Raw genomic sequence first — 12,615 nt, forward strand, 5'->3', positions numbered from 1 at the left:
TAGTATTTTAACAATGTGCTTTACTTTTACAGGAGAAAATGCTTCAGAAATGAGTTTGGCAAAGTATCTTGGATTAAACTACATAAAACCCCAACCATCGTCATTGATTTTATAGGGAGGCAGCTAGTCTGAGAGAGAAATCACAAAAGACATACATCCACTGATTAATGCTTATTCTCTTTAAGATTATAAAATGCTGATAGTTGGTTATTGTTTTTAATTGATTTACTATATTTTTTATTCAAATGTAACATTATATTTAAAATGTCTAATATTCAAGCCAACACCAACTTTTTACAGGAAAGAACATTTCTCCTAACTCCTCCACACATTGACTGGAGATGCAAGGGTTTATCGGGCTTTGCTGTTTTAATGTATTCAGACCTGAACCGGAGAGACTAGAGGCAACAGATGCTGTCAGACAGACAACTGTTGAATAATAAAGTACATCACACATTATCCACTCAAGGAAATTGGTGCATACTGTTGAGCTGTTACAAGGAATGCATTATTTCCTGATTAACCTTTCCATTGCTACATCATTTTTATGTTTTCTCACAACAAATCATCCTACCAGTGTCAAGTAGCTATTGCGTTTTAACCTTGAATCCACTACTAGTTCATAAATAAGATCAGCCGGGTGCAGAATTATTTTTTATTTAGGTATTTAACAATTAGCTAACAGGTGCAAAATAACTGATACTAATACATATTGTGGCTTTTTGAATTGCTTGCTTTCACCGACTTCATTAGGAGCTACTCCAGCTTTTACACAATGAGCCAATGACTGCTGCTCATATTTATCGGATTAAAGGTCCAGTGTGTAACATTTAGCAGGATCTATTGCCAGAAATGTAATATAATATTCATAGATATGTTTTCATTAATGTATAATCACCTGAGTATAGGAATCGTTATGTTTTTGACATGCTGAAATGCCATGTTTCTACAATAGCACAAAAGGGACAAACCGAACACTGGCTCTAGATGCGGGAATTCGAGTGTTCTTGTTTTTTGAGGCCACTGTAGTTTCTCCTCTGTGCTTGGAAGGGGAGGGTGAAGCGACGGCATTTTGATCTGCAATTACACTGCTAGATGTCACTGCACACTGGTCCTTTAATTTAACACTACTACTACTCCACCTAAAAAACAATGTTCTTTGGGAGTCACAGAGGAGAGACTTCAAGCACACAATACCTGTTGACTAAATGTGCTGGCCCTGGCTTTTATGATCGCGCATGAAGTCAAAATTGAACTTTAGGAAATATTCCTTGTTTAATGGGCTTGAAACAAGCTCATTGTTGGAGCTGGGTAATACACGAATGTTCTATTACAAGTCTGGACTACTTGTCATGGATATGCTCTTTGAGGTGACAGTAGGGAGCACTTAAGTGTGATTGTTTGGTTAGAGAGAGAGAGAGAGAGAGAGAGAGAGAGAGAGAGAGAGAGAGAGAGAGAGAGAGAGATGGAGAGGAGAGATAGACATAGAGAGCCCCATTGGCATTACTTCCCTCTAATCCTCTTTGCGCTACACCTGGCTGGCATACTAATGATGGAGAAATGACCTAGATTTCTCTCTTAGCACATTCGTACTCAAAGCACAAAACATAATGAATGAGTTGGTGGAATTTTATTTTGTGTGACTGTTGTTTTTTTTTCTGTCAGTGTTGAATCTGAGAAAGAGGCCAATCATGGATATTCACTCTTGATGAAAGACAGACTACAACAGTCACTTTGGTCTCAGATGTTTGAGCTTCTTCAGTGGCTCTGTGATGAATACAATCTGTGCTTTGAGAAAGAGGCCAGAAAAACCGTATGTATGATGTTACATTAACTTTATAACTAAGACAACTGAAGAAGCTAATTTAACTTTTAATTTAGTTATTTTTTACTGTTGCTGTGTTTAGACACTTTACCTGTTCAGATGGGGATGCAGCTTACTGTTCATTACGGCCACGCACAACAACACCACTAACAAGATATTTGTAGAATGACATTCCAGTAGTTGCAGGGTAAAGGTGGACCTGTGAGAGTGGTAGGGGTTGTTGCTCTAACTTTTTGTACACCCAGTCAAAGACTCTGCAGAATGCTTTTTAATATGGCAGCAGCTGTAGCTATGTGATGTTAAACGCTCCGTCTGAACAGCACATCTCTAGAGACATCTAATTTCAAATCTGTCTAAGCGTATTTGGAGGAAACAGCTGCAGATGAGTGCATGTGTCTGTCTTTGGCATGTGTGTATGTGATGAAGGTTGAATGTAGAAATGATTAAAGTCTCAAACTTTTAACTTATGAAACTATTACTATTAAACATATTTTCCATTTCTTTGTATTTGTACTGTAAATATCTGTTCGCATGCATTTACTTTTTAAGGACTGTACAAGATACACTACTGTACCAAGCTAATTTAGAGGAATATTCCCATTTAAGAAAAATTTGAAATACTAATTGTCTTATTTCTTCCCTCGCCCCTCGACTATGATCTCCTCTCCACTGATCCGAGCTCCCCACAATTTACCTTTCTTCATCTCCACTCCTCTTTTCTCCCCATTCCTCCTCATCCCTTTACTTCCCTCCCCATCTCCTGTTTCCCTCCTTGCTTATACGTAAACATGAAGGAATGTGATTCCTCCAGAAGGAAATTCAATAGGGCACAGCAAAGCAGGAACAAATGCCACTCCGCACCTGTTTGGGGAGGAGGAAGCTCAGGCACAGAGGGCGGGCAGAACTGATCCTGCGGGGTGCAGGAGGCAAAACCCCTTAATCCCTGTGACATTTTAGCTCAGACCTCTCATCAAAGCCTGTGAGCTGCTGTGCTGCCTGGGTAAAAGGAAGGCTGGAGGATGCAGAGATAGACAAAGACAGACAAGCAGATGCTGGATTAGTAAAAGGAGAGACATTTTAAAAAGCTGCAAGTCTCGGATCAGATGAATTGCTGATTAAAGCCACAGCAGCCTTGATAAAGAGGCCAGTTTCTCCTTCCTCGCTTGTTGGCGTCACATATTCTCTGTTCAAAATGCAAACGCCATCACTCTCTGACATGATGCACTCTCTGCATACTGAGTCCCTAGTGATGCCTTTCCCTAGGCTGTGCTCATTGGTATCATAACTTCAGTGCTACACTTTGACACCAGACACAGCCAGCTGGGCATTCACTCCTCCCTGTGGGCTTGGTCTCTGTGATACCCCAGGAGACAGCAGCTCCTCTACCTTTATCAGTCCCCACCTTGAACACCCTGTCTGTCCATATCATTCCACTGCACACTGCCTCCTCCTGCATTCATCCAAGCACGGAGATCCCTGGAGGGGTGGGACCTAGGTGCCAAATGTTTCTGCCGGCATGAAAGAGAGGGGAGGCAGAGAGGGAGAACTGAAAAAGGCACGCGTACCTGAATGTGAAAGTGTTTCAGATGATATAAAACCTTTCAGCCAATTTACACCTTCTCCTCACCAATAAACAGTGCCATATGCAGTGTGAAACTTTCTGTCTACCTTTAATGTGAGTTAAAAGTGTGCAGGTCCCTTGCCGCGCATTGGATGCTTGCCTGCCCTTGGATGAAACAGAAACAACAGAGGAACAGACAGACAGAATATCAGGTACACTGAGTGAGTAGAAAATAGACTTGTTATTGTCTACAGTCTGACAAAAACAAGTCAGATGATCAAACATAAAGAGGAACAGAACCAGGACCTCAAAAGGCCACTGATATTGTCCTGCAGCCAAAATAGAGAAGGGGAAAAAAGTGCATGAAAAGTATTTGATTACACACTTTGGATGACTTTCAAACCCCTGTGTGAGTGATGAAATACCTTCAGTTTTCCCTGCAACAACCCAAGCAAGGTGAATGCTACGAAGTTTTTGTTTCAGCATAAATGATGTTTGGCTGAGGTCACTCACTGAGCCCTCATTTCAATACAGCCCAGATGAATACCGAAGCATTTCATTTATGCTCGGTGTTTGCTCTGAAGATTACATTATTAATCCACGGAGACAGAGGATTATGGTTTGTGGTCCGACTGATTCAGAAGGCACAGCTGGGACAAACTAAATTGAGGTCACATTCTTATAGACCAGGTTTCATGCCATTTAAACCTTTATCTAGATTCAATAGCTTATCATGGCTACAGCTGGTCGATTTGACATGTATTAAACTGGGGATAAAGCACATGTTTGATGCATTTTGTCAACCTAAAGTGAATGATACATTAAAAAGGAGAGGTTTATGTGAAAAGCCCTTTTTACTTCAATTGCACATTGTTTCATTTTTTTCTCTTTCTTGCAGTTTATATTAAAGCCCCTAAACACATGTAGCTCACCCAGAGGTGTTTTCACTTTTCTGTCTGACGAGACATCTCACTCAAGACTCTGTGGTTGTGTACAGACTGTTTATGACTGAAATATCTTATCAATTATTACATACTTACTATTCAGTATGTACTATATGCTAATCTCACTTAGTAAAGAAGATATCAACATACTTGAACATACTCAAACATATGTTTTTCTTTTTGTTCCTACAGTCGGACGTTTGAGCTTCACTGTGCAGAATGATGTATGTGCAGAGTTTGACACTAGAAGGATGTTTTCATATGAATCTGCTGAAAGTGGAAAGTTCTCTGGTTATTGAAAATCTGATTTTAAGGGGCATGATAGTTCAAATAGTTTTTAGTTTTACTTTATCTAGTTAATCCTGGTCCAGTAAGTGTGATGTGGAAACTTGAATGCATCAGTGCACATACACAGAGAATGGATTTTACAGTGAATTAGGAGATATCTTGTGTCCAGCAGGAAAATGTAAGAAATTGGACAGGAAAAAAGTTTTAAAGAAGTAGAAGAAATAAATGCCTTTTTAAAGATTTTAAGGTGGAAAATGTCACATTATTGCTCCAATAAGCAGACTACATATAAATATATATTTGTCTTAATATATTCCTGGAAAGGATCTTTAACCATTTTAGAAGAAAATTATACAATACTTGCTGCATCAGATATTAATTCAACTGCAACCTCAGAATCCCATTTAAGTTTAACAAAGAGACAGCAAATGGTTTTGTGTCACCACTATTCCACCTGTGAGCAGCTTTATCATTGATTTTGTGCATTACATTGCAGGAGAACACTGGACACTCAAAAAGCATGTTTTTACTTACTGTTTTTAGTATACTTCACATACTCAAAGTCTGCTTAGTGTTGGAAACAACTATTATCCTATTGATATTTGAAGACATTATTCTCAGTATAGCTCTGCCCATCACCAACCTGAGCAGAGGTCTAATTGGGCAGAGGCTTGAAATATTGGCCCTTTTTATAGCAGGTATTCTGACTTGTATTTTCAGGAAAAGCACAAGTGGACTTAATAACATTAAAGATGGCTCTGTGTCAGTTACTTGTGTAACATCCAGCCGGGCTACAGGTGTTGCTCACTTACTGACTTAGGCCTCACTCAAGTGGTAGAGAGCCACCACTAAAGATATTGGATCCGCCTGTCCTTTTCCTGCTAAGCCAAAATGTTTAATGTGAAAAAGGACCTAGTGGATCAATCTGTTGCTAAAATGTGAATGAATATGACTACAAATCTGTGCACCCTCTGAATATTCCAAAGCACATTTAAACCTATTTCTCTACTTGTTTTTATCTCATAAGAGTTAAACAAAACCATCCTTGCTTTGCCCATGAGGCTAAGACCAAAAGCTCTGCTGCCTCATTTAATGTAGTCATTGCTCTTTTATCTTTGACCAGAGGGCGGCAGTCAAGCGTGTATCCTCAGTGCCTCTGCAGGTTGTAGCCACACACACACACACGCACACACCTACACACACACACACACACACACACCTACACACACACACACACACACACACACAGGGTACATTATGTGTAATTACTTTGTAACGAGCTGTGTAACGAACTGCAAAGTGAGTTTAGGAAATGTTATTTCTGCCAAATTAAAATCATAAGTATATATAATAATTGAGTCACATTCTCTGTATAAAATCTGACTGGAGCTGATTTTTTTTTTTTTTTTTCAAAAACTATATGAACTCTTAGAAGAAGAAGACTGGCAAATTATTCAGTTTTGCATCAATTTTAGTCAAGCAAATAAAAACATTATATACATTAATATCACCTGCTGATTTCAGAGGAGATGCAATACAGTTGAGGAATTTGAGAAAGCGATTTAAAGAGCAATGAAGAATAACTGAGAAGAAACTAATTGAATTATTAATTAATTAGTTGAATTATCGAGAAGTTTAGATACATTGTGTCATTTCTGTCCATAGATGGTAAATATATTAATCACCCAGATTACAGTGACTTCATTTTTCGAGTTGCTAATTTATTAAATTATCTCGGGGCCTCGAATTTAGAAGAAAAAGGGGCAGAAAGGAAAAAAACCTTAACAAGTTCCACGACATGCGCTCAGCTATTGGATGATGGATTACACTGGTACCAAGCAACGGTGAGAGCGAACCTTATCATCCCGCCTCCTCGGGCCTCTTTGCGGGTTTGCGATTGGACGCCGGTCTTGTCATCTCCCCACCCCCCACCCTCCACCCTCTCTCCACGTCCGCCCAGGTTAGGTTGCTCTGCACCGTTAAGATGCTCAATTGATGGGCGTACTGAGCTGTGCAGTGAAAGGAGACACCCTTACGTGTTTCATTGTAGCAAAACAAAACCATGTCCTGTCCTGCTCATATGAGTGCTTGTTGCGGGTTTCAGGTTTGCGGTACCCTTCCCGGAGCTCGGCTGGTTTTTCTTCCTGCGCGCGGCGACAAGCGGGTTGGACGATGCTATTGCGGCGTTTTAAAGGGAAAAAAGCTCCTGACAGAATAACAACACAGGGCAGTGCATCGCCGCTAGCACCACATATCAGTGTTTTAATAGTTTAATCCGGATGAAGGTATTTGCCTGTGATCTCGTGGACTCGGACAACGCGGGTACTTTTGGGGGAATTTGGCTGAAACGCACCTGCCGCGAGATAACGGAGCAACCCGGAGCACATGGACATCTGTTCCCTGGACCTCAAATCGGACACATCTAGAGTGTTTTCTCTTGTTACGCCGCCATGGAGCATTCACAGTTTTATAATCTACATCGGTTTAGTATTGACTCGTCGCGGTGCTTCAAACCAACCCGAGTGTGAGGATGACAGCTGATCGCCCCTCCTCTCCCAGCAGGACTTAAATAAAAAAATAAAAATAAAAAAAACGCGCTCCATCTGAATTGGAAGTCAGAGTCTCAGTTCCAGCCTAGTGTTTAACAATAGATGGAGCGCACTGGGGCTGTGGCATTCTGGTCCACTGCCACCTTAACCTTTCCCTGATCAGGTTACCTTCGCACTTACCAATCCGGCATTAGCCTATGTCATAGCCTATTTCACCGAAAGGCCTTTTTTTAAAAATTTGATTTGTACTCATCAGGAAAGATTGAAATCGTCCGTGTTGTGCAGGGGGGTGGGGGGGGGGGGGCGGAGCGGGGTAAAAACGCTCTTTTCTTGTGAGGAAGTGCTGCTGCGTGTTTCTGTGGAGATGCTCTGTCCGACTGCCTCTCCAAGTGGAAACTAAATTTCTCTTCTTGCTCTTTGGTACTTTTCGTTAAACCCCCATGGCCGGGGATGATCCTTGAGTAGCCGATAAAATAATCAGCGTCGCGGTGTCAGCAAAGGCTTGAGCTACAGGGGGATTTGTGTAGATTATCGCCGGACTGCTATTTTGTTCCCTTGGTCACACTCTTAACTGAACTTTGCGGCTTTTGATCTGCAGCCTTTTCCCTGCTGCCCCCCCATCAGCCGCCTGGAATCTCCAGCAAGGAAAGCCTGTTTACAAGCCACGCTATTCATTGAGAAAGAGTACGGGGGTGAGGGGGGTGGTGGGGTGGGTTGGGGGGGGAATCGGTTTTTGCATTCATAAGCAATGACTGCCACAGAGATGTCTGGACCCAGATCTGAGGATAGTTCGGCTCATTTGTCTTGTTTGTTTTGAGGCTGTCTGCAGTTAACGCTCCTTGTTTACTGGGCCGGGTCACATGCCGACGCTGTGACCGGGAGAAGGTAGCCCCGTTAGTAGAGAGTGGAAAAAAGAAAAAAACACAGCAGCGCCAGAGCGAACACTTTTCCGGACCCGTTTTGACTATCTACCGGGCGGCTACCGGAGGATGTGTGAGCCAGGATGCTGCGCTTCCCCGTGAAGAAGATCCGGAAGCAGTTCAAGCTCCTGCTGCTGCTGGTACTGCTCACCTCCGCCGTGTGGTTCACCTACCTGCACATCAACCAAGGCAAGACCATCAAGCTCCACTTCAACTACGGGAAAGGTAAGCTGTACTGAGACGCTTGTCTCTTCATCTCATGTATTACACTTTCAAGTTTTATGTTTTAAAAAAGGAGTCTTGTCTTTTAGCCTGATGGATGGGAGATAACAGCTCCTAAAGACATTTAAAAGGGCATTTAACAGCTCCTTTATGAATACTGTAGTGACACCTCAGGAGATAATACCAGTGTAACATCGCTGTAAAGTCACCACAGAGTGCAGGGATATTACAGCAATGTTAAAGTGACACCACATGAGATAGTAATGCTATACAGTAGACATGGTAACAGATACAGGGGAGAAAAAATCTTGCTCTTCAGATACCAAAACTTACGATGAGATCAGTATTAAACACAACAGATGCACAAAGCCTCTTTATGAATATTGGCTTTATGAGAAATGTGTCTCTGAAATGAATGCCCTACTGCCCTGCTCTCCCTGGGGTAGTTTGACAGGTAGAACCAGATATAAGAAGTAACACAGAGAGGCAGCGTGTCTTCATAAATTAACAATAGTTTCCTTCTCCAAGCTAAGTAAAGAGCACCGCGGTGGCGAGCCGGGTCGAAAGCCAGACCTCCGCCTTCGACATTAATAATCAAAGGGCTGTTCATGAAGGTGGCCTCAGAGGTCACAGGCGTGCCAGTCAGACTTGGAAAAATATCAGGAGTTGGGTTTGGCAGTACAGAGGAGGCAGATCTCCACCTGCTGTGATGCTTCCTATCGCCAAGGCTTGATTGCGTTCATCCACAATTCATGATGTTGAGTATTATACAGGAATAACAAGTACTAATGAAAAACAAAAAACACTGATAAAAGGTGTAACGTACCATCACCTACTACTAGATTTAAAAATGGGACGATGGTGTACTCTATCTCCTGCAGCTGTCTGTGTAAAGTGATACTCAATGATTATGATGTCCTTGAAGAGTGTACACCCCGCATGACACACACACACACACACACACACACACACACACACACACACACAAACACAAGCACACACGCGATGCACTGACACACAGGGATCATTTCATTGTCTCTGATCTTAGCCGTGGGGTTTTCCCAGCAACAGACTGGATTTAGTTTTCTGATGAGAGTCCTCAGTCATACGGGCCGAAGACTGCCACTCTGGCTTGTTGCATGTGGAAACTGCAACCAAGTGAATTCTGAGTTTGTATCATTGATCATGGATGTATATGGCAGACCTCTCTCAAGAAAACAAAAAATGCACATTACATGCTTCATATATAGGGAGAGACTATTGCAAAGCTAGTGTTGTATTGCACTATGTTGCACAGGTGGTAATGATACTGATAGCACACCCTGTGTTCTCACACACACTGACACTAAAGTATGATGTAACAAATGGTCACTCTCAGTCCTCTTACACAAGCAGATATACTGGATATCATTGCACTGTGCACTTCACCCTTGCCCAAGAGCATGATTCCTTTTTCATTCTCTGTAATCACAGAGCCAGACGCACGCTGATGTTTTCGATATCACTGTGTTCCTCCTTTTAAGAATTCCACTAATAGTTTGCCTTTGTGACTCGTCTGCTGCGGCACACGGCCATTTGATGAGGAAGGAAGCTGTTATGCTGTACTGGTCTGTGTGTCTAATTGACTGTCTTCCATTTAGCAGGCATCTGAGCAGGTCAACTCACTTAACCTCTTATGAATAACATGTACCCTCTCGCACCAAAGGTTTCTAAGTGTGATGTAGCCATTACTGAAACTGGGGCTCCATGAAGTGTGTAAATATTCATATCAGGCTGGCAGTATTCTCTCCACACGAGGATTTTCATTGATTCTTAGCACCGAGGTGGGGCAGGTAGAAATAATGTAATTTCATTTCTGGCCTGAGTCCTCCCTTATTTGAATATGAAATGACAATTTGTCAAATTTCCATTCTGCTTGTCCCTATTTTGGAGGAAATTAGATTCATCACAGCCAAATCCTGTCCTTGAGCAAGCACACGTATCAGACAGATTTCTGCAACTGCTTCATCCATTAGATAAAGTCTTATTGGCATATGACCAGCAGACTTATGAGAAATGTAAACACCTTGTCATAAAGTGCCCCACTGAGGCTGCGTCTATCTAATTGTAAATAATTATTTGAGAAGTGTGTTGCAGACAGTTTACATCAGATGATTTTTATAGACAATCTGTCTGGTGTTTCAAACTTCAGTTTACTCACCTCCATGTGCTCACGTATTGGTTGACTGGGTCAACATAATAAGGGAGCCGAGTCCTGAAACTTTGAGAACAGGCCTTCTTAATGGTACTCTGTGGAGTCCTTGTGGCAAACAATCACAGTTTTGTATGTTTTCAATGTTGACATCAACCGAAACACATTGTGTTATCTTTAAAGTTACAACACTTAAGATCTCAGAACCTGGTTGATTTGGTGACCCCTTTAGTTAGTGCTGGTAACAGCAAGTGCGGTTTAATACTACAAGAAATCAGGCAATAATTGGTCTTTTTCCATCATTCTGTGAGCACCCACAATCTGATTTGTGCAGCACATGGCATTAGTCTGTGAGCAGCAAGGCACAGTGAAAGGAGTTTGTTACCTCTCTGAGAAGTTGGAGGTTCTCACCTGCAGCTCTTCATCTAACTGCTCCCTGTGGCAGCTCCTCTTTATTCCATTGCTCCCTGCAATGTTTAAAACTGACCCGCTGTCAAGAAATGCAGAAAATTATTTTTTTTGCAAATACATCTCACTGACAAACACATTGCATTTCTTGTGACTCCTTCATAATAAAAGTCAGCGCATGTTTTACCAGTTAAATGCTCTTAATGTGAAGCTCCAGCAGGAGGAAATGTTTTGCTTGCATTAGCAGTAATTTCACACAGCCTGTAATGTTTGTAATACTGCAACATATACTGTAAATATTTTCATCAGTGGGCCATAGGCTCAATCACCATTGTATTACCTCCTTTGGCAATAGATAGATGATGTAACAGACATTTATTGAAATGAAAATCGTTATTACTTTATGACCTAACAAACATGTTAAATACATTTTTTACTTCATTAAACATTTGCAATGTTTTTCTTTAATTGCCTTGAAACTTGCATAGTTTATAGAAGGTGGCAGCCTTCGTCTTTTCCTCCACCTTTTTGGTCCATTACATGTATCAGCTGTAACTGCCCCCACATGGGATATGGGAATCCAGTCATGGAAAGTTTCTGGGGCAACTCTGTGGATTCGGTGACAAGAATCTGAGTGCAGCAGTGAAAGGGAAGCACTCTCGGCAGGTGTTAATTACCTTGACGAAGCTTCGGATAGGAATGACATTTACATCCTAAAAGGGTTTTGCTGGGTTTAAATGAGCCATGGCAATCCCAACCCAGCCTGTGTCACTCCTAGTCTAATGGAAACTGTGTGATTAACATCCGTTTACACACAGGTTGATGGACACATAATTACTCAGAAGTCATGTGTGGTCAGTAACATCACACTGTGGTTGGTAGGCAAAGAAATCAATTACACAGGAGTGTCATCAGGTCATTTTGATTCAAAATTGTCGTCATTCAGAGCAGTAAGCCAGCCACAGCTGTGTTGAAATGGACCATCATTTTCTGCTTCTAAATTATTCAGTACAGGATAGAGCTGTGTGATAGAGTGATGATGGGCAACCCACTCACCTTTTTGTGATTTTATAAAAAGTAGAGAGGAGAGAAGAAACCAATATCGGAGGAACCCTACTATTCAAAAATGTTTACGAGTTACTTCCATCCCTGCTAAACATCTCTGCTTGATGAGAAAACTTTAGGTCAGGATCTTTTCCTCACATCACATTATGGAACGTAGCAACAACATAAGAATCTTGATTCGCTTTGTGTATGAAGGTATGATTTACATATCTCTTATTTATGAATAGGCCAGTCAAAAGAATATAATTACAGCATAATGAGCTGTACCAATGTGATGTTTGAGAATGTGTGGGTGTTTCTTAGGGCATTCATTTATATTTTCTTAAAAGCCAAGGTAGCTGTTGTAACTACGATGATGGGGAAAGCCAAAAAGGTATAATTAAATAGTTTTCAAATTGCACACTGGCCAGACTGGCCTTATTTAATCAGAATTTCAATGAGAAAGTGTTTTGGCAGGCAGTGCTGCGGTGCATATTAGATGAGTGCCACATTTATGCGGCCACCCAGTTGTACAACAGCCCCCCTGTTTTCCAGCATCAACAGGTCCACTGAGGAGGAGGAGGAGGAGGAGGAGGAGGAGGAGGCTGGCTGCTGCATACAGGCCTCTATTGATTAACTGTGATTACACATGTGGAGGCCCGC

At 41.6% G+C, this 12,615-nt stretch overlaps 1 protein-coding gene across 1 annotated transcript in view; it reads left to right on the top strand.

The window, feature by feature from the left end:
- The first annotated feature begins 6,588 nt into the window (after positions 1-6,588).
- Positions 6,589-12,615, top strand: part of b4galnt4a (beta-1,4-N-acetyl-galactosaminyl transferase 4a) — a 128,518-nt gene continuing 122,491 nt past the window's right edge. The window contains exon 1 of the mRNA XM_051382307.1: positions 6,589-8,312. Within this exon, the coding sequence (XP_051238267.1) occupies positions 8,171-8,312 (142 nt within the window). The 5' untranslated portion in view covers positions 6,589-8,170. The remainder of the gene's footprint in view (positions 8,313-12,615) is intronic.

This window comes from Dicentrarchus labrax, unplaced genomic scaffold, assembly GCF_905237075.1.
Source record: "Dicentrarchus labrax unplaced genomic scaffold, dlabrax2021, whole genome shotgun sequence".
NCBI lineage: Eukaryota > Metazoa > Chordata > Actinopteri > Moronidae > Dicentrarchus > Dicentrarchus labrax.